Below are 24,503 nucleotides of genomic sequence, written 5' to 3'. Positions count from 1 at the left end.
TATCAATGATTTACACACATTTCACGGGTAGTACATACCTATTCCGTCATCTATGTGAGGTCTATCAATGATTTACACACATTTCACGGGTAGTACATACCTATTCCGCCATCTATGTGATATCTATCAATGATTTACACACATTTCACGGGTAGTACATACCTATTCCGCCATCTATGTGATATCTATCAATGATTTACACACATTTCACGGGTAGTACATACCTATTCCGTCATCTATGTGATATCTATCAATGATTTACACACATTTCACGGGTAGTACATACCTATTCCGCCATCTATGTGATATCTATCAATTATTTACACACATTTCACGGGTAGTACATACCTATTCCGCCATCTATGTGATATCTATCAATGATTTACACACATTTCACGGGTAGTACATACCTATTCCGCCATCTATGTGATATCTATCAATGATTTACACACATTTCACGGGTAGTACATACCTATTCCGTCATCTATGTGATATCTATCAATGATTTACACACATTTCACGGGTAGTACATACCTATTCCGACATCTAAGTGAGATCTATCAATGATTTACACACATTTCACGGGTAGTACATACCTATTCCGCCATCTATGTGAGGTCTATCAATGATTTACACACATTTCACGGGTAGTACATACCTATTCCGCCATCTATGTGATATCTATCAATGATTTACACACATTTCACGGGTAGTACATACCTATTCCGCCATCTATGTGATATCTATCAATGATTTACACACATTTCACGGGTAGTACATACCTATTCCGTCATCTATGTGAGATCTAGATCTATCAATGATTTACACACATTTCACGGGTAGTACATACCTATTCCGTCATCTATGTGAGATCTATCAATGATTTACACACATTTCACGGGTAGTACATACATATTCCGTCATCTATGTGAGGTCTATCAATGATTTACACACATTTCAGGGTAGTACATACCTATTCCGCCATCTATGTGATATCTATCAATGATTTACACACATTTCACGGGTAGTACATACCTATTCCGCCATCTATGTGATATCTATCAATGATTTACACACATTTCACGGGTAGTACATACATATTCCGCCATCTATGTGATATCTATCAATGATTTACACACATTTCACGGGTAGTACATACCTATTCCGCCATCTATGTGAGGTCTATCAATGATTTACACACATTTCACGGGTAGTACATACCTATTCCGCCATCTATGTGATATCTATCAATGATTTACACACATTTCACGGGTAGTACATACCTATTCCGCCATCTATGTGATATCTATCAATGATTTACACACATTTCACGGGTAGTACATACCTATTCCGTCATCTATGTGATATCTATCAATGATTTACACACATTTCACGGGTAGTACATACCTATTCCGTCATCTATGTGAGGTCTATCAATGATTTACACACATTTCACGGGTAGTACATACCTATTCCGCCATCTATGTGAGGTCTATCAATGATTTACACACATTTCACGGGTAGTACATACCTATTCCGTCATCTATGTGATATCTATCAATGATTTACACACATTTCACGGGTACATGTAGTACATACCTATTCCGCCATCTATGTAAGGTCTATCAATGATTTACACACATTTCACGGGTAGTACATACCTATTCCGTCATCTATGTGATATCTATCAATGATTTACACACATTTCACGGGTAGTACATACCTATTCCGTCATCTATGTGAGGTCTATCAATGATTTACACACATTTCACGGGTAGTACATACCTATTCCGCCATCTATGTGATATCTATCAATGATTTACACACATTTCACGGGTAGTACATACCTATTCCGTCATCTATGTGATATCTATCAATGATTTACACACATTTCACGGGTAGTACATACCTATTCCGTCATCTATGTGAGGTCTATCAATGATTTACACACATTTCACGGGTAGTACATACATATTCCGCCATCTATGTGATATCTATCAATGATTTACACACATTTCACGGGTAGTACATACCTATTCCGCCATCTATGTGATATCTATCAATGATTTACACACATTTCACGGGTAGTACATACCTATTCCGTCATCTATGTGAGGTCTATCAATGATTTACACACATTTCACGGGTAGTACATACCTATTCCGTCATCTATGTGATATCTATCAATGATTTACACACATTTCACGGGTAGTACATACCTATTCCGCCATCTATGTGATATCTATCAATGATTTACACACATTTCACGGGTAGTACATACCTATTCCGCCATCTATGTGAGGTCTATCAATGATTTACACACATTTCACGGGTAGTACATACCTATTCCGCCATCTATGTGATATCTATCAATGATTTACACACATTTCACGGGTAGTACATACCTATTCCGCCATCTACATGTATGTGATATCTATCAATGATTTACACACATTTCACGGGTAGTACATACCTATTCCGTCATCTATGTGATATCTATCAATGATTTACACACATTTCACGGGTAGTACATACCTATTCCGTCATCTATGTGAGGTCTATCAATGATTTACACACATTTCACGGGTAGTACATACCTATTCCGCCATCTATGTGAGGTCTATCAATGATTTACACACATTTCACGGGTAGTACATACCTATTCCGCCATCTATGTGATATCTATCAATGATTTACACACATTTCACGGGTAGTACATACCTATTCCGCCATCTATGTGATATCTATCAATGATTTACACACATTTCACGGGTAGTACATACCTATTCCGTCATCTATGTGAGGTCTATCAATGATTTACACACATTTCACGGGTAGTACATACCTATTCCGTCATCTATGTGAGGTCTATCAATGATTTACACACATTTCACGGGTAGTACATACCTATTCCGTCATCTATGTGATATCTATCAATGATTTACACACATTTCACGGGTAGTACATACATATTCCGTCATCTATGTGAGATCTATCAATGATTTACACACATTTCACGGGTAGTACATACCTATTCCGTCATCTATGTGAGGTCTATCAATGATTTACACACATTTCACGGGTAGTACATACCTATTCCGTCATCTATGTGAGGTCTATCAATGATTTACACACATTTCACGGGTAGTACATACCTATTCCGCCATCTATGTGATATCTATCAATGATTTACACACATTTCACGGGTAGTACATACATATTCCGTCATCTATGTGATATCTATCAATGATTTACACACATTTCACGGGTAGTACATACCTATTCCGTCATCTATGTGAGGTCTATCAATGATTTACACACATTTCACGGGTAGTACATACCTATTCCGTCATCTATGTGAGGTCTATCAATGATTTACACACATTTCACGGGTAGTACATACCTATTCCGCCATCTATGTGATATCTATGTGATATCTATCAATGATTTACACACATTTCACGGGTAGTACATACCTATTCCGTCATCTATGTGAGGTCTATCAATGATTTACACACATTTCACGGGTAGTACATACCTATTCCGTCATCTATGTGATATCTATCAATGATTTACACACATTTCACCGATATTATATACCTATTCCGTCATTTATGTACAGTCTATCTGCTTGAAAGCGTATTGGAATCTATATTACAGAAAATTTATAATGGTCTCTTATATTTACAAAAATATGTTCTCCCTCTACAATTACTGATTTTTCATATTGTCAGTGAAACTTTATTAACTTTGTTATTTTGTCACCAAGTACTTGAATAGTCATCTTTGTTATTGAAATTATAATCTGACTAAATGCAATATAACAAAGATGTACTTACAACTACAATAACAGTTAGATATTTTTTGCAACATATTATTCTCATAATATTTATATAAACAGTATTTTAATGTGATGTTGTAATCTTCTGTTTGGAGGAAATAAAGACAATTATTACTTAAGGCATCATAAATCATAGTACATTTTTTATGAGAACCTTTTCCTTAATATTCGAAATAAAAGTCAAAGCAATGATAGTATATTGGGACTGAGTGTTTATTAATGCGAGATAAGACATTACACAATACTTAATTAAAAATAGTTGACCAATATTTATTACATAATACATTCATAATTGCTTACATTAAGATTCTCAATATTGTTTGAATACATAATCTACACATATACAGCTATAACATATTGATATGCATGTAATCAAGTAGACCTTTGAATTATAACCAATTAATGTGTACTTTGCTGAACTAAACCACAATATTTACATTTCATGTTTTTAACATATCTATTCAATGGATGATACAATAACCAAACAATATAAAAGGCCTATATTCAACAGGAAAATTATAAAAAGGCTACATCAAAAAGTAATACTTATATCATGTAGTAATCACTAACAAAAAAGTGAGACATCAATTTACTTTACTTGACCTAAAGCAAACAAAATAAAGATACTATTTGTTATATGATCAATGACAAAAGTAGTAAGGAAACACAATGTTTCATGAAATATATCATTAAAGATGCTACATGTACATAACAATTATATTAAACAAGACCATATGTTTAATTTAAAGATACTCGATCACCAACAGAGTGTAAATAATGCTTATCATTTGGACAATAACTGTTGTTTAATTGTGTGTATACATGGCTAATTAACACAAAAATACACATAAAACAATTTGTTTTGCTTTTGTTATAAGTGCAATTGGTACCTCATTCAACATCGGGAATAGTGTCATGGGATTTTTTCGGGATGAAATTACTTATCTTAAATACTTTTGAATTGAAGTAAAAGGAGAGGCTCAAACTTTTTAATCATGGTAACATTGTAAAGTAAGAACCATTTAATTTGTAACTGAAGAAAATACTAATTCATCTGCTCTTGCGTTTGATATATGATTTACCCATTTGTCGCCCGTTTAGCATTTTTAAGTTACAATATATACATAACTATTCAGTGTGCTACAATGGGTACCAAAAATATAACTATAAAATAAAAGATACAGTATTTAACCTTGCATTGAAAATGTAACAAGAGTGGAAGGAAAGTACCAGTTAGACCAAATTTCACATCCAGAACCTCCAGTCAATAACCAGTTGTTCTATGAAGTGAAAGATGGATGTTGGTAGATTTCAAAAACATCTTTTTCCATCGCAATATGAAGAACTATTATAAAAATCAAAACAATGATAACCTATTCATGCAAACAGAGAACTTTTTAACAGCGGCGTAGCTAGGTCTGGATAGGCCTGCATGTCTGGGGGTGCAGGGGGGCGACAGCCCCCTGCTCAGGGTCCAGGGGCAAAGCCCCGGCAGGGAGTATGGGGGGGGGAAGCCCCCCAGAAGCTGACGGTAACCATTTCACTTCTTTGGTAACTTTTAACGTATTTACCAATGGTTAAATGGAGATCACGATATTTAGGTGATAACCATGCAAAACTATATACATTGTATACATACTAGACTCCTGTGACAAGTGCTCGAACAAAAAACACGGATTTTGGCTGTAAATATTAAATTAGTAAGTAATGGGAGAATTTTGTGTTATTTTAACTGATGAAAAACTTATGGAGAATATTTTAAACAAAATTGAAGTTAAGTTTACGTGTTGGTTTGTTTATGACAACGAGTCAAAGACCACTGTCAAAATGGTGGAAATTGCGTAAGAAGGGACCAGTCCTCAACCACCTCAATAAAAAAAAATAAATATTGTATTAATGACCTATTTTTCTACTTATTCTGTTCTATTTCTAACAATTCCAACAACAAAAATTCTTTTCTAAATAAAAAATCTGTTCATATTCGACAAAAATAAAAGTCAACTATTTCGTGACACCGGAAATCACGGATTAACACGCGTTTTAACGGGGCGGGAAGTGAACCAAAATTGATCAATTCACTTTTTCGTTACTAAGGCCAAGAACATGTTGCAATTGCTTTAATTAAGTTGTTTTGCTATCATTTTTAAGATGATTATATGTTTTTAGAATATTTCAAACTTTTCATGCGATGTTGTTTATTTTGGTATTCATAAGTGTTTCCCGATTCAAAATCCACAATTGCTTGAGGGATTTTGCTGAAGAAGTCTTCTTCTTTAGTTTAAGTCTAGTATTGTCTTCAACAAAATTCAAACATATTTAACAACTTGGTAACCGGAAATATATAGACTATTCTAATAAATTTCCAGAATGGCCAATCTTCAAGTCTTTCAAATGTGCACAAAGTTATGTCAGGCATACAGTTGGGCATATCATATGTATTCATACATAATTTATATTCTGCAGCGTTTCATGTATTCAAATGTTGTGTTTTTTTCTGACTGTTCAAAAATGTAAGTCAGATTATTTTTTGCATGCTTGAGCATGCAAGCATGCATGGGCGCTACGCCACTGGACGTAGTAATGGCCATAATGTTTTCAAATAATTCTAAAAATTAAGTACAATATATGAACAGTGTACCTTTAACACAATTAAAACACACCTTGCTTGTTTCAGTATACAAAACCTATACTTCATAATAATATAAAAACATGATACAAAAAAATAATAAAAAATATGTTAAATATTCCATATCAGAGACAAAATGAACAATTGTACATAGCGGTTTGTGCATTGCTAAATGCACATTAATAGATAAAAATAGTCATTTCACAAACTATTGGACACTAGTTGTACAAAAAGGATGATAATTATATATTTAAAACATATACATGTACTAAGCACATAGTTACTTTACCATGACAACACTGATATGTGAACTGGATTATGCAGATAAAAATATTTGTTAAAATTCTATGGAAGAGCTTGTGGTGGTCTTAATCGTTAAGAATGATAGACGTTAATTGAAGGCTTTACAACACAGACTTAGCTACCCGAGTTTGAAAAAAATCAGTAAACATGTGTAATCAAAATAATTGATTGATTACAATAACTGTAATTAGGTTTTAAAAGATTTGTACATTATGTTGTGAAAGATGATTTCAGCGTCGAGATAAATATCACAGAAATATATATCTCTTTTTAAATTAACAATATTTTTTCTCATCAGCAAGCTTCCTTAATCATTATCTAAACCTATTCTGTAGAAAGATTGACACAATCAAGCTTCCTCGACCCTATGCCCAAGAAGCTTGAAATTACTGAAATGTTTCTGACTACAATACTGTGAACCTCTACGAACATTTATAATGATAAAAAGTAGTTAATTGCTATATATGTAACTCATGCCAATAAATTTCATAAAGAGCCAGCTAGGGCAACAGCAATTCTCTTCTTACAGCGTTCATGTTTTTGTTCATTCCAGATATGCAAAAAAAATTGCAAGTAGAACACAAAATGTGTCTGATTCATTTGACGGGCAGATGGTTTAATACATTGAAGAAAGCTGTTAAATTGTTCGCAAATTTCAGAGTTGATTGTATCCAAACCCAGAAGCCTGGATGACCTATAACCCTTCGAACATTTATGGGCAAATCCATGAAAAATATCATGAAAAACTCGTACACCTTCAAAGTATCCACTTTCTCTATTTAGGCAATATTCTTGCAAATTACAGGCAAAATCGTAGAATAGGTCTTTTGGCGGGGTTTCTAAATGACTGTATAATGAAGCATAGGGGTCTTTTCTTCCTTCAGCAAATGCCATATGGAAGCCATAGCAATGACCGTGTGATGGGCAAAACCACAAAAACAAGGAAGTAGATCCTCTTGATGCCATTTGTGCCTTGGAGAACAGTTTGTGACATGTCTCAAATGACATAGGACTATCATCAGACTCATTATTTTTGGCTCCCTTCTCATCGATAGAAAATTTACGAATATTTCGCAATACTGCACCACTTGGAGAGAAGTAATATGCTCTTCCATATTTGGGTGGATTATAGGTTCCAAACTGCTCTACAGCATCTTCTGGAGGATAAACCTCCAAAGAATTAACACAATCTGTAATATATTTTATGAATTTGTAGATGTCTTGATGTAAAATGTCTTGATTGGGATGACAGTACAAAGAAGATGCAATAAGATCTCTAACCTCTGAACAATAAAAGCGCAAATTTTGCATTGCAGCATTGAAATACTTATCACCATTCTCATTTTCATTAATGCCTCTGATATGATCAAGTAATTGATATAAAGATGTCACAATGCATTTGGGAACAACAGTGGATATTGGTGCAGTTGTTGATAACAATGTCTGTAACTTGGCATAGACTAACTTTTCAACTCCAGTCATGTCATCCCCAAGAAAAACGCTCAAATGATTCTTTAACCTCCTCAGGTAATACACGTAGAAGAAGAGCTGTTCTGGCTTCAATTAAATGATCAGGAATATCATAATTTAGATTCTTTTCACCTAAAGATGTCTTTGCTAAGAATAAAAGATGTTCTCTTAAGATTTTCAGGTTATCAGCAGATATGTCTACTGAATTTTTAAGAAAACATCTATCCAACCTTCTGTGTAAGGTTGGATGCACTGTAGCTTCTGAAGGCTTTTCAATTGTTTGAAATTTGGCATTTCTGAAACTTATTCCCACTTTTGTTCCATCGCAAGCTAATTGATTTGGTGTAAATTTACAAACATCACATGGTTTTCTAAAATCAATTTTCATATTGGAAGCCCAACTGAACCACCAATTTAGGAACACTGCAGGATCCATAAATCCTCTAGACTGAGGGCAGCGCCTCCTATAAGTTGACGTCATAGATTTACAAAAACCAGAAAAGGTTGTTTTTGAATTTAGAACTTGATTGATGAACATGAAACCAATTTCATCACCTGCTGCAGTATCTGCACTATATACATGAATACAAGACATTTTCCCTTCGTCCCATGGTAATAAACATGAAGAACTCAGACATATCCTAGTGTAAACTTGACATAAAACAGGTGCATTCTCTGTATAGAGATGGAAGTGTCTTTTAAATATTGTTTTACCTTGTGGATGTTGAAAATCAAACCAACCTGCTCCACATGAGCAAGGTGTATCTGGAATATCTTGAACAAATACAGGACCTTTCAAACATCCATCAATACGAGGAACACAAGCACCATTGTTATCACTAATTAAATCTCTTGACTGAATAGCTGCAGCTAACTCGTTTGAAAATTCTTTTCTGGGATAGTGAAGACTTCTACATGTAAAATGCCACAAACCAGATGAAATATCAAAACATCCTGGACTATCCTCTGAATCTACCAGAAGTTCTGAACCAATTTCTATTTCAATCTCTGGAAGGTCTTCATGAGAATCACTGTCAAAAGTTTCTTGATCAAAATCATTTCTTTCCACTTTAAAGTTTTGCCACTCATTTGAATCATGAATGGATTTTAAATGTTCACAAAGCGAGTCATTATTATCAAATAAATCAATATTTCTCTTCGCACCTTTAACAGATTTACAGTAACCATTTAAACACGAAATGACATACCTGTTGGTGGATGCATTAAATGTAATATGTACAAATGAAAGATCTCCATGGGAATTAGATACTGAAAACTTTTTAGTATTATTCCTACCACTTAAAGTAACAAATGGCTGATTACAATATGTTAACCCTTCAGCTATTTTTGCATCCAAACTTGTTTCACCACTTGAAGCATTCATAAGCTTCTGCATGATGCACTCTTTCAGAAAACGACAATGCATACATTTTACGCAAGTTGAAGCATCAATCAAACTGTTTTGAAAAACATCTTCTCCTCGTGCACATTCAATAAGAGTTTTATAAGTTCTACAAGAACACTTGAACACAAAACCATCCTCTGTTCTTTCTCTAGAGGTATGAACATAGTCATATATAGAAAATTTACCATTTTCAGGATTATAATCATTAAGAAGTACAACTGTTTTATTTTCAGTATTGGAACGAATATGTAATGAACCAGATTGGACTATATCTCGCTTAAAACCATCAAAAATAGTGCAGGTTTCAGCTAAATTTTCAATTGGAGTACTTCCAAGAACCTCTGAAAGCATTTCTCTCGTTGCTATGCCATTTTTGTGCTGTGTTGAAGAAGCTGAATCGCTTCTATTAATGTTATTAAAATTTGAATGCAAAGCTGCAAATGACAGATTTTCATTTTTATCAGTACTAGAGTCTATATTTATGCAGTCTTTGAAAACCGTAACTAATTTTACAATATCTTTTCTTAAATACAGCCATGTAATCTGATTACGAAAAGTCTTTGGAAGTGTTTTTGATATCGGCAGTCTTTCCTCAAATCTTACTCTTTCTTTGGTCATTGAATGCGAATTTGACAAGTAATTTATGAAAACTGATTGCTGCAACAATGATAATGAGCAGGGAAATACTTCTTCAGCAAACTGTTCAGAAAGAATGGCAGGCTGTACACACCTTTGCAGAGGAAATGATTGTAGTTTGTCCTGCCACTGTTTTTTTGAATCGTTAAGAAGATTTGTGTGAAAAAACCAGTCATCCGTACACCCTGACTCTATCTTGGCATGAAAACCCTTTCGAACACAATGTGATAGATTAAAAACAAAATCGACATCACAAATTGAGGCCTGATGTATACAATGCCCTATTTGCTTTTTCAAATTATCTAGGCTATATCTATAATTTTTGTCATTTCTTCCTTTCATGGCACGGATATTTTCCCTCTTTTTGATTAAAGATTCTATATCATTTGTTGTAATTACTTGATTCAAAAACAATGAATCTGGTGATATATTGAACATCTCAACTAACCGATCAATTCCAAATTGGGACATAAAACCTGTGTAACAGCCGGATTCAATAAATCTAGCATAAAAAATATTTTTGCCTTCAATATCAACTTGAAAAACATTACACATAAATACACCTTCACTAGTATCAGGAGATGTTGAAAGCCGAACACCACAATCTTCTGCCTCTAACAAAAATTTTGAATTACTTGATATAAAAGTTCTGTCATGTAAATACTCAAGAATCTTTGATTCAGCAACTATTGCATTTTTGCATTTTTTCAAATTGTCCAATAAATTTCCCTTCCAAGGAAAGTCTAGTGATTCTGGTTGGGTATGATGTATTTTCCTTTTTTTTTACAGTTTTTTCCTTTTCTTGTATATGAAGTGTAAAATTAGTTCCTATTAACTCAGGTCTGGAAGTTTGTGGTTTACGTCTATCAGTGTTGTCAGGCATTTTCACACAGTAAACATCTGTAAAAAGAGGTACATTTAAATCTTTGTTGGTACCTGTATTCAACTCATATTGTTCATTGACAACTGTATACTGATTGCCCTTAAATTCCCATTTGCCCGCTGGCTGCCTTGAAACAAAACTTTCAACTTGTTTACGGTATTCTTCTGGTTCCTTTTGTTGAAAATGAAAGAGGTACATCTTATGGTCAAATAAGGTGTACCGTTTCTTAATGGGGAAACTGGAATCCAGGAGAAGCTCATCAAAGTTTTCTCTCTGTGTAAAAGTAAAAATAATAATCACAAGATACGTACAAAATAACTGGCTATATACTAATTGATAATTGTATCTATTGGTAGAAAAATATGTCCTGTACATGTAAATGGCATTAACACTGATATAGACATTATAGACACGGCAGTCAATATTTGCACACAGACAATAACTTACATTTAACATTTTATCGCAATAATTCAGTTTTGTTTGTTATGAGCATTTTCATTGGCTTAAAAATTTACTTTATCAGTTAATAAAGGAAAAAATGGTATTGTCATTTGTAACTTTGCTTCTGATTGGCTGAAATGACCATGTAATGATTTCATAGACAAAAGAGTCCCAAAATGAATTTTGAATATTGCAAACATTACCTTTAGTTAATTGAATTATAAGGATTGATTTGAATAGATGTTTTGTTATGGATGTATAACAACATCTGAGTGTACTCTCTTTCCATAACATAAAAAAAAAAACCTATTCAAGTTAATCTTTAATGAAACTAAAATAGCCAAAAACCATACTAACCAAGGCAGGGGGGCAAAGGCGTAGATCGGTGTCATTTTCATCAAAAGATCCAGATGGAAGAGCTTGGCACCATGACTCAAATGAGTCAAATATGGTGGACTAAAATTACAAAGATATAAAGACTTATAGGATAAAAAACACGGATATGAACATCTTTGGGTCATAGTTACTTACAATCCTTACACATACGTTTGAAAAAATAGAATTTAAAAACATATATTATTAATAATAAGTTATTGATAAATATATTAATTACAACAATCAATATGTTATTGCTATACATGTACTTACCATATATACATGTTTCAGTATATGTGTCTCCATCTCTCGATCAACCACATCAGGTCCTCCCCAAACACAACCATCCCATCCACATATTATATCAAATACATGATATGCTGATATGTGACAAGATAGGTCATGAATAGAGGAAAACCTGATCGATTCAATACCCCGGCACATCTCATGCATACACTACAATTTCAAAAGAATTCAGTCAATATAACATAGCATGAAACGTTTTGATTAACATCATTAATTTTGATATAAAAACATTCTCTGAAATGCACCACAGTTTACTACTTCACCTATTTTACATTGTCTAATTTTTAGTCCATTTACCATAAAAAGATCTGTTCATATATCAAACATTAGGTTTCAATCTTGGTATTGAAGTCTTTGCTTTACTCATTTTATCTGAATACAGATTATGTATATTAATAAAATAATGTATAATTGATGAATTATTAACTACCTGATGAGTTGGACCAGGATTTGATTCCACATCTCCACAACACAACAACCTTTTTGAGTCAAAGTGTGTGAAGACAAATGTAGGGTTCTGGTGTAGAAACCCCACTACCTCCTCCCCTTTGGAACCCGTACACTTATCGCTATCCTCCGATTGAACTCCCCTTCTTAGCGTTGTCCTGGTGATAGGAAGTGATATGTCTTGCTTATCAGTAGCTGTAAAAAATAAGTTGCAGCATAAATATGAAATTATCACAATAATACAAAAAGACAATAATTACTTATTTCTATTGAAACACAAGCAGGTTAGCGACACAACAGTAAAAGTAGAGCCATTTTTTGGTATACAACTGTGGATGCATGGTCATTGCCGTTGATTATAATGAATAATATTTATGTTTATTTAAAAATAATTAACTGTGAAAAATCATCTGAAGGCTAATGTAAACCAAATTAAAATAAAATTAATTAAATCATCCTAATTAACATGAAACGCAAAAGTTTGATTCACTCGCCCGATATCCAATCACGCTGACACACGCTCCAACATCGGTGACATTTATATGCACGACTTAATCTCAATCAACTATACAACCTGTCCAATATCGACTACTTTTCCTTTCATGCTTTCGCTGCATTTTCTATTTTTTTCACTTGTATTGCTTTCAAAGCAAGTCTAAAAGTGTTGATAAGTTAATCAGTTATGTTACCATATATAATTTAATGTTGAAGAGATGTAAAGTAAAATCATGCATGAAGGAGTATGTTTGAAGGAATGATTGGGAGCTAAATGTAACATATATTTGTATGCTTGTGCTTTTCAATTGATGCATAACATACATATTTTAGCTTCAAAGTGATCTAACGTTTTTCATTAAAATGAACAATTTGCTTAATGAAATTCATATTTAGAAAGAAAAAAAATCACATTTTTGCAACTTTGCTAAGCAAACTAGAAAGTTAAAGAAAGCCCAGCCTTCCATGTCTATTAATGACCTTTTCACAGTTTCATGATTTTAAGTCACATACTTATATAATAATGTATCAGAGTGATTTAATAATGTATCTGTGCTCAGAGGATTTTGGAGGCAATTATTTTTTGCCATTTCTGATCATTCAGGACACTTAATTGCACACAAAAATCAGTTGGTTTACAATATATAGAGATTGAACAGTGTTTCAATGTGGTATGAATGCAATTGGATAGACATATTCTATGTAGCATGTTAGTTGGAAATCTAGGAAATACATACCTGTTTCCAAGTGATGTTTCTTGAAGTGATCGAGGTATTTGAAGTCATTGTTGTGGTAAATACCACAACAATGAACTCCAGTTGGAAGGTTGATTACCTATAATAATAAAATAATTACCAATATAATTCATCTACTCTAATACAGAAATCAATTGTATTGCAATGTTTTTTTCAGAAGTGAGCGCTTATAAAATGTCTTGAAAGTGCTGATAATTTATTACCTATAAAAAGTATCATACCAAATTTGACAGATATCTGAAGAGTTATTTCACAACATACCATTGGCAAAACAAGTTCCCAATGGGCCTGAATTGCTCACCTGCTATTTGGTATTCATAGTGCATATACTCAACACATAAGAGAGTCAATAAGAATTTCTATGCATGAAACAGGTAATATCAGGTGTCTAGGTCTGTTTGTTGTTGATAAGAAGTTGTTTAAAGATTTTTGTCAATCTGACCCCTGTAACCTTGAATGAAGGTCAAGGTCATTCATTTGAACAAATTTGGTAGCCCTTCACCCCAACATGCCAGGGGCCCAATAACAATAAAACCTCTTTCGGCCTCTTGGTTATTGAGAAGAAGTTGTTTAAAGATATTTTTTGGCTTGCATGGTCGCATGGTGTCATACTTACTTCTTTCCGTTTTCTTGTAAAACTTGAACGTACACATTTTTTGTTTGGTTGACCCTGCTGCAATTGACAAACAATATTCAAATTTAAATGGCTTTTAAAGAGTCAAAAGTGTTAAGAACTTAAAAGTTACTGTAACAATTTTCTCGTTGACAGACAAGAGAACAAATAATAAAGTTATTTATGTTTCTATAGAAATTCAAATAAAAGCATGGAGCTTACCTTTACACCGTTCCTTCGAAAAATTGATCTTATTGACTTTGCTTTTAGGATGATGGTCAAGTCTTCCGTGATCTCAATGCATACCCTATAAATATACCGGAAGTTCACTGATTTTGGATCAATACATATATTTATAAATTACATGTGTATAAAAGTAAAAAAAATTATGAAATGTAATTATGCAATACATATCTTATAAATACCTAAATATATCTACTTATAAATATAACTGATTTAGTACAAAGAAAATTTAAAATAGATAAAAACAAAACCAGAAAAAAATTAAGAAGACAACAAAGGGATATATTGAGGTGGTTATGAAGAACATAGCAAAAGATATCACAATATAACATTCAAATGAGCACACACAAGCTACAGTACTTCATTATATTGACAACACACTCAATACATAATTATACAGTGGAAAAAGCAAGAGTGCATGTACCGTCAATGTTATGACTGCCCTATTTAATTCTTATCTGTTGTTAAAATGATAACCCCACCCAAATTCAACTGACAAATTTAACAGGTGTTAACATCATAACATTTCTATCTTTGATATACATATGTATGTATGTACAAATTGTATCTTTGATATACATATGTATGTATGTACAAATTGTATCTTTGATATACATATGTATGTACATACAAATTGTATGTACACATGTACATGTATTTAATCAAATATTTTTATTTTAACTCTCTTGGAAAAGGTTTGATTAAATCTGAAAATTATTGTAAACATGAATAACTTTAACATAAACAATCCTTGAACCATTTACAGCAGATAAAGTTGATATGCGTCAATTGCAATCGTAAATTCATTCTTATCAAGTAATAATTTGTATCATTTTTGGCATTCATAAAACAAATACTAATAAGTATGAGGATCGTTTTGGTGAGCTTAAAATTAAAGTTTATGTGAAAAACAAGTTTCTCAAAAATGTGATATAAAATTTCACTGCTATATATCAAAATACACATATTGAAAATTATGCATCAAATTGTTCATCCAAAATGATCCTTGAAACAGGTCAACTGCAAGCAATGCAAGTCATCAATAAGATGCATCCAATTCCTAACTATAAGACTTTCATGCTTTTTCTATATCTTGATGTAAAATATTAAGATTAGTCTTTCATGCTTTTCCTATATCTCTTCATAAACAGTAGGATCAGATTTCATCCAATTCTTATATATATATCTTAAGATGTAAACTATTAAGATCAGACATGTATGTGACTGTGATGTACATTATGTGTATGCACATGTTATAACAAATAAAAACAGAACATAATATATTAATGCTTCCAAAACTTAAGAAAGAAAGACTTTAAAGTGAACATTCTACTGCTGGTACATTTTGTCCTGAAAAGTAGTTAAGACATCAAACAGGTCATATTTATCTGGAATTAAAAGGCAGATGGACGGACAAACTGATTACTATTAGGGCCTAATTACAATAATATGGATTTTTCTACGTAAACACAAAGCAGTATCATGTTAGTTAAAACAATATTAATATGCAAGACTAATTCATTCTTATGCTTAACAGTATTTAGTATCAACAATATTAATCAACGTAAGGATTTTCAAATGTATACCGTTGATAAACATGTTCATCATTTTTAAGTGAGGACTGCAGTGAAAAAGTAAATAAACTTCCACATTTAACATATCAAACACACAACAAAGCATATTCAAATCAGTAACAAGCATATATAACATTAAAAGCAAAAGCATTACATGACTTCCAATATAGACTAAATCTCTATATTCAACTTTAAACAGCTAGGGTTTAAAGATATTACACATAGAATTAATTAAAACAAATACAGCACTATTTTTGAACTTCAAAAGAAAAATTTGTGAAATGTCTGCTCTTTGAAACAAAAGAAGGGAAAATCAGATGCAGCAGAGGTCACTCAAAGCACATAAATCAAACATATTTCCTCTAATGATAAGGACGGGTAACACTGAAAGTATTATTACAGCTAATCATTCATACATTCTAACGTAAACTTAATTTTAATTTTGTTTAAAATATTCTCCATAAGTTTTTCATCAGTTAAAATAACACAAAATTCTCCCATTACTTACTAATTTATATATTGTACAGCCAAAATCCGTGTTTTTTCGTTTCGAGCACTTGTCACAGGAGTCTAGTATGTAACAATACAATGTAATATAGTTTTGCAATGGTTTTATCACCTAAATATCGTGATCTCCATTTATTACCATTGGTAAATACGTTAAAAGTTACCAAAGAAGTGAAATGGTTACCGTCAGCTTCTGGGGGGGCTTCCCCCCCCATACTCCCTGCCGGGGCTTTGCCCCTGGGACCCTGAGCAGGGGGCTGTCGCCCCCCTGCACCCCCAGACATTGCAGGCCTATCCAGACCTAGCTACGCCGCTGTTAAAAAGTTCTCTGTTTGCATGAATAGGTTATCATTGTTTTGATTTTTATAATAGTTCTTCATATGGAATGGAAAAAGATGTTTTTTGAAATCTACCAACATCCATCTTTCACTTCATAGAACAACTGGTTATTGACTGGAGGTTCTGGATGTGAAATTTGGTCTAACTGGTACTTTCCTTCCACTCTTGTTACATTTTCAATGCAAGGTTAAATACTGTATCTTTTATTTTATAGTTATATTTTTGGTACCCATTGTAGCACACTGAATAGTTATGTATATATTGTAACTTAAAAATGCTAAACGGGTTTAGACAAATGGGTAAATCATATATCAAACGCAAGAGCAGATGAATTTAGTATTTTTCTTCAGTTACAAATTAAATGGTTTCTTACTTTAACAATGTTACCATGATTAAAAAGTTTGAGCCTCTCCTTTTACTTCAATTCAAAAGTATTTAAGATAAGTAATTTCATCCCGAAAAAATCCCATGACACTATTCCCGATGTTTGAATTATGTACCAATTGCACTTATAACAAAAGCAAAACAAATTGTTTTATGTGTATTTTTGTGTTAATTAGCCATGTATACACACAATTAAAACATCAGTTATTGTCCAACATGATAAGCATTATTTACACTCTGTTGGTGATCGAGTATCTTTAAATTAAACATATGGGTCTTGTTTTAATATAATTTTATGTACCATTGTATGCATCTTTAATGATATATTTCATGAAACATTGTGTTTCCTTACTACTTTTGTCATTGATCATATAACAAATAGTATCTTTATTTTGTTTGCTTTAGGTCAAGTAAAGTAAATTGATGTCTCACTTTTTTGTTAGTGATTACTACATGATATAAGTATTACTTTTGATGTAGCCTTTTTATAATTTTCCTGTTGAATATAGGCCTTTTATATGATTGGGTTATTGTATCCATCCATGGAATAGATATGTTATCTCACATAAACATGGAATGTTAAATATTGTGGTTTAGTTCAGCAAAGTAACATCATTAAATGGTTATAATTCAAAGGTTCTACTTGATTACATGCATAACACTATGTTTATAGCTGAATATGTGTTGCATGAATTATGTATTCATGTACTATTATTGAGAATTCTAAATGTGGTAAAGCTATTTTAGATTATGAATGTATGTCTTTAATAAATGTTAGTCCCATAGGCAAATAGTATGGTCAACTATTTTCAACTATTTTTCGAATATTAATAAAGTTGTACTTGTGTGTAATGATCTATATCTCGCATTAATAAACACTCAGTTAAATTTTACCCAAATATACTATCATTGCTTTGACTTTTATTTCGAATATTAAGGAAAAGGTTCTCATAAAAAATGTACTATGTACTATGATGCCTTAAGTAATAATTGTCTTTATTTTTCTCCAAACAGAAGATTACAACATCACATTAAAATACTGTTTATATAAATATTATGAGAATAATATTTGCAAAAAAAATATCTAACTGTTATTGTAGTTGTAATACTGTATATAAAATCCCCGTGAAATGTGTTATTGTATATTGCATTTAGTCAGATTATAATTTAAATAACAAAGATGACTATTCAAAAGTACTTGGTGACAAAAAAACAAGTTAACAAAGTTTCACTGACAATATAAAAAAATCAGTAATTGTAGAGGGAGAACATATATTTTTTGATTGTAAATATAAGAGACCATTATATAGACCTCACATTTTTGTGTGTAAATCATTGATAGATCACATAGAAAAGTACTACCCGTGAAATGTGTTAAATGTTAGATCTCACATAGATGACGGAATAGGTATGTACTACCCGTGAAATGTGTGTAAATCATTGATAGATAATCATAGATGTGTAGGTATGTACTACAAATGTGTGTAAATCATTGATAGATATCACATAGATGAATAGGTAACTATGAAATGTGTGTAAATCATTGATAGACCTCACATAGATGACGGATAGATGTACCCGTGAAATGTGTGTGTAAATCATTGATAGATATCACATAGATGACGGAATAGGTATACCCCGTGAAATGTGTGTAAATCATTGATAGACCTAGATATCACATAGATGACGGAATAGGTATGTACTACCCGTGAAATGTGTGTAAATCATTGATAGATCTCACATAGATGACGGAATAGGTATGTACTACCCGTGAAATGTGTGTAAATCATTGATAGATATCACATAGATGACGGAATAGATGTACTACCCGTGAAATGTGTAAATCAGATAGATATCACTATAGATACGGAATACCTACCCGAAATGTGTGTAAATCATTGATAGATATCACATAGATAGATGATGTACTACCCCGGAAATAGTGTAAATCATTGATAGATCTCACATAGATGACGGAATAGGTATGTACTACCCGTGAAATGTGTGTAAATCGTTGATAGATCTCACATAGATAACGGAATAGGTATGTACTACCCGTGAAAATGTGTGTAAATCATTGTTATTGATAGATATCACATAGATGACGGAAATAGGTATGTACTACCCCGTGAAATGTGTGTAAATCATTGATAGATATCACATAGATGACGGAATAGGTATGTACTACCCGTGAAATGTGTGTGTAAATGTGATGTAGGTATGTACTACCCGTGAAATGTGTGTAAATCATTGATAGATATCACATAGATGACGGAAGGTATGTATGTACTACCCGTGAAATGTGTGTAAATGTTGAAATATTGATAGATCACATAGATGACGGAATAGGTATGTACTACCCGTGAAATGTGTGTAAATCATTGATAGATATCACATAGATGGCGGAATAGGTATGTACTACCCGTGAAATGTGTGTAAATCATTGATAGACCTCACATAGATGGCGGAATAGGTATGTACTACCCGTGAAATGTGTGTAAATCATTGATAGATATCACATACATGTAGATGGCGGAATATGTATGTACTACCCGTGAAATGTGTGTAAATCATTGATAGATATCACATAGATGGCGGAATAGGTATGTACTACCCGTGAAATGTCATTGATAGATATCAGATGGGAATAGTATACCCCGTGAAATGTGTGTAAATCATTGATAGATATCACATAGATGACGGAATAGGTATGTACTACATGTACCCGTGAAATGTGTGTAAATCATTGATAGATATCACATAGATGACGGAATAGGTATGTACTACCCGTGAAATGTGTGTAAATCATTGATAGATATCACATAGATGACGGAATAGGTATGTACTACCCGTGAAATGTGTGTAAATCATTGATAGATATCACATAGATGACGGAATAGGTATGTACTACCCGTGAAATGTGTGTAAATCATTGATAGATATCACATAGATGACGGAATAGGTATGTACTACCCGTGAAATGTGTGTAAATCATTGATAGATATCACATAGATGGCGGAATAGGTATGTACTACCCGTGAAATGTGTGTAAATCATTGATAGATATCACATAGATGACGAAATAGGTGTGTACTACCCGTGAAATGTGTGTAAATCATTGATAGATAAATCACATAGAGATGACGGAATAGGTATGTACTACCCGTGAAATGTGTGTAAATCATTGATAGATATCACATAGATGGCGGAATAGGTATGTACTACCCGTGAAATGTGTGTAAATCATTGATAGATATCACATAGATGACGGAATAGGTATGTACTACCCGTGAAATGTGTGTAAATCATTGATAGATATCACATAGATGACGGAATAGGTATGTACTACCCGTGAAATGTGTGTAAATCATTGATAGATATCACATAGATGACGGAATAGGTATGTACTACCCGTGAAATGTGTGTAAATCATTGATAGATCTCACATAGATGACGGAATAGGTATGTACTACCCGTGAAATGTGTGTAAATCATTGATAGATCTAGATCTCACATAGATGACGGAATAGGTATGTACTACCCGTGAAATGTGTGTAAATCATTGATAGATATCACATAGATGATGCGGAATAGGTATGTACTACCCGTGAAATGTGTGTAAAATCATTGATAGATCACATAGATGACGGAATAGGTATGTACTACCCGTGAAATGTGTGTAAATCATTGATAGATATCACATAGATGACGGAATAGGTATGTACTACCCGTGAAATGTGTGTAAATCATTGATAGATATCACATAGATGACGGAATAGGTATGTACTACCCGTGAAATGTGTGTAAATCATTGATAGATATCACATAGATGACGGAATAGGTATGTACTACCCGTGAAATGTGTGTAAATCATTGATAGATATCACATAGATGACGGAATAGGTATGTACTACCCGTGAAATGTGTGTAAATCATTGATAGATATCACATAGATGTAGTATGTACTACCCGTGAAATGTGTGTAAATCATTGATAGATATCACATAGATGATACATAGAATGTGTGTAAATCGATAGAATCACATAGATACGGAATAGGTATGTACCCGTGAAATGTGTGTAAATCATTGATAGATATCACACATAGATGACGGAATAGGTATGTACTACCCGTGAAATGTGTGTAAAAATCATTGATAGATATCACATAGATGACGGAATAGGTATGTACTACCCGTGAAAATGTGTGATATAATATCATTGATAGAAATGTGTGTAAATCATTGATAGATATCACATAGATGACGGAATAGGTATGTACTACATGTACCCGTGAAATGTGTGTAAATCATTGATAGATATCACATAGATGACGGAATAGGTATGTACTACCCGTGAAATGTGTGTAAATCATTGATAGATATCACATAGATGATAGATATCACATAGATGGCGGAATAGGTATGTACTACCCGTGAAATGTGTGTAAATCATTGATAGATATCACATAGATGGCGGAATAGGTATGTACTACCCGTGAAATGTGTGTAAATCATTGATAGATATCACATAGATGGCGGAATAGGTATGTACTACCCGTGAAATGTGTGTAAATCATTGATAGATATCACATAGATGGCGGAATAGGTATGTACTACCCGTGAAATGTGTGTAAATCATTGATAGATATCACATAGATGGCGGAATAGGTATGTACTACCCGTGAAATGTGTGTAAATCATATAGTACATGTACTACCCGTGAAATGTGTGTAAATCATTGATAGATATCACATAGATGACGGAATAGGTATGTACTACCCGTGAAATGTGTGTAAATCATTGATAGATATCACATAGATGACGGAATAGGTATATGTACTACCCGTGAAATGTGTGTACTCACCCACATAGTGAAATGTGTGTAAACCCATGTGTGTAAATCATTGATAGATATCACATAGATGACGGAATAGGTATGTACTACCCGTGAAATGTGTGTAAATCATTGATAGATATCATCACATAGATGGGGAATAGGTATGTACTACCCGTGAAATGTGTGTAAATCATTGATAGATATCACATAGAGATGGCGGAATAGGTATGTACTACCCGTGAAATGTGTGTAAATCATTGATAGATATCACATAGATGAAATCCCGTGAAATGATATTGATAGATCACATAGATGGCGGAATAGGTATGTACTACCCGTACATTGATAGATATCACATAGATGAAATAGGTATGTACTACCCGTGAAATGTGTGTAAATCATTGATAGATAGATCACATAGATGGCGGAATAGGTATGTACTACATGTACCCGTGAAATGTGTGTAAATCATTGATAGATATCACATAGATGGCGGAATAGGTATGTACTACCCGTGAAATGTGTGTAAATCATTGATAGATATCACATAGATGTAGATGGGATACTATCCGTGAAATAGGTATGTACTACCCGTGAAATGTGTGTAAATCATTGATAGATATCACATAGATGACGGAATAGGTATGTACTACCCGTGAAATGTGTGTAAATCATTGATAGATATCACATAGATGGCGGAATAGGTATGTACTACCCGTGAAATGTGTGTAAATCATTGATAGATATCACATAGATGACGGAATAGGTATGTACTACCCGTGAAATGTGTGTAAATCATTGATAGATATCACATAGATGGCGGAATAGGTATGTACTACCCGTGAAATGTGTGTAAATCATTGATAGATATCACATAGATGACGGAATATCACATAGATGGCGGAATAGGTATGTACTACCCGTGAAATGTGTGTAAATCATTGATAGATCTCACATAGATGACGGAATAGGTATGTACTACCCGTGAAATGTGTGTAAATCATTGATAGATATCACATAGATGGCGGAATAGGTATGTACTACCCGTGAAATGTGTGTAAATCATTGATAGACCTCACATAGATGACGGAATAGGTATGTACTACCCGTGAAATGTGTGTAAATCATTGATAGATATCACATAGATGGCGGAATAGGTATGTACTACCCGTGAAATGTGTGTAAATCAATGATTAGATATTCACATAGATGGCGGAATAGAGTATGTACTACCCGTGAAATGTGTGTAAATCATTGATAGATATCACATAGATGGCAGATTAGGTATGTACTACCCGTGAAATGTGTGTAAATCATTGATAGATATCACATAGATGACGGAATAGGTATGTACTACCCGTGAAAAATGTGTGTAAATCATTGATAGATATCCATAGATGACGAATAGGTCACCCGTAAAATGTGTGGAATAGGTGTATTTACCCCGTGAAATGTGTGTAAATCATTGATAGATATCACATAGATGGCGGAATAGGTATGTACTACCCGTGAAATGTGTGTAAATCATTGATAGATATCACATGAATAAGGTCGGAATAGGTATGTACTCTTAGTGTGAAATGTGTGTAAATCATTGATAGATATAAACACATAGATGACGGAATAGGAACAGATGTAATGTGTGTGTAAATCGAGTAGACCTTTACTGATTGTGTGTCCCATGTGTGTAAATCAATTGATAGAGATCTCACATAGTGACGATTCAATCATTGATAGGTGTTTTCTGTTTAGCTTGTTTTCTCCTGTTACCTTGAATGAAGGTCAAGGTCATTCATTTTAACAAACTAGGTTGCGGTTTCATTTCAGCATGCTGCAGTCCCAATATCAGGTCTATAGGGGGCCATCGAGTTTTTGACATGAAGTAGTCATAGATTTTAGACTTTTTGACCCTTGAATGTAGGTCATGATCTATTTATTTTGAACAAACTTGGTAGCTCTTCATTCAAACTGGCTATGGCCAATTATCAGTACTATCGGGCCATACCACATTGCAATACTTC

General features: G+C 33.2%; 1 protein-coding gene across 1 annotated transcript; it reads right to left on the bottom strand.

Annotated features, from left to right (window-relative positions):
• Positions 1–8,271: 8,271 nt before the first annotated feature.
• Positions 8,272–14,949, bottom strand: LOC138329039 (uncharacterized). Its single transcript, XM_069275744.1, has 7 exons — positions 14,819–14,949; positions 14,600–14,656; positions 13,966–14,062; positions 12,717–12,928; positions 12,254–12,436; positions 11,963–12,061; positions 8,272–11,437 (listed from the first exon to the last, which is right to left on the bottom strand). The coding sequence occupies exons 5-7, from the start codon at positions 12,431–12,433 to the stop codon at positions 10,961–10,963; spliced, it is 756 nt and encodes a 251-aa protein (XP_069131845.1). The 5' UTR covers positions 12,434–12,436; positions 12,717–12,928; positions 13,966–14,062; positions 14,600–14,656; positions 14,819–14,949; the 3' UTR covers positions 8,272–10,960.
• Positions 14,950–24,503: the final 9,554 nt, after the last annotated feature.

The sequence above is a fragment of the Argopecten irradians genome, chromosome 8 (assembly GCF_041381155.1).
Source record: "Argopecten irradians isolate NY chromosome 8, Ai_NY, whole genome shotgun sequence".
NCBI classification, from domain to species: Eukaryota; Metazoa; Mollusca; class Bivalvia; order Pectinida; family Pectinidae; genus Argopecten; species Argopecten irradians.
Note: the sequence above shows the minus strand (reverse complement) of the source record. Positions and strands in the feature narration are given on the sequence as shown.

Bases quoted from the DNA above. Each gene is read 5' to 3' on its own strand.
- LOC138329039 (XM_069275744.1), bottom strand. From the start codon at position 12,433: ATGCATGAGATGTGCCGGGGTATTGAATCGATCAGGTTTTCCTCTATT. The intron at 12,062-12,253 runs GTAAGTACATGT...TTGTAATTTTAG, and splicing joins TACTGAAACATGTATATATG to TCCACCATATTTGACTCATT. The intron at 11,438-11,962 runs GTTAGTATGGTT...ACTTTTACACAG, and splicing joins GCCTTTGCCCCCCTGCCTTG to AGAGAAAACTTTGATGAGCT.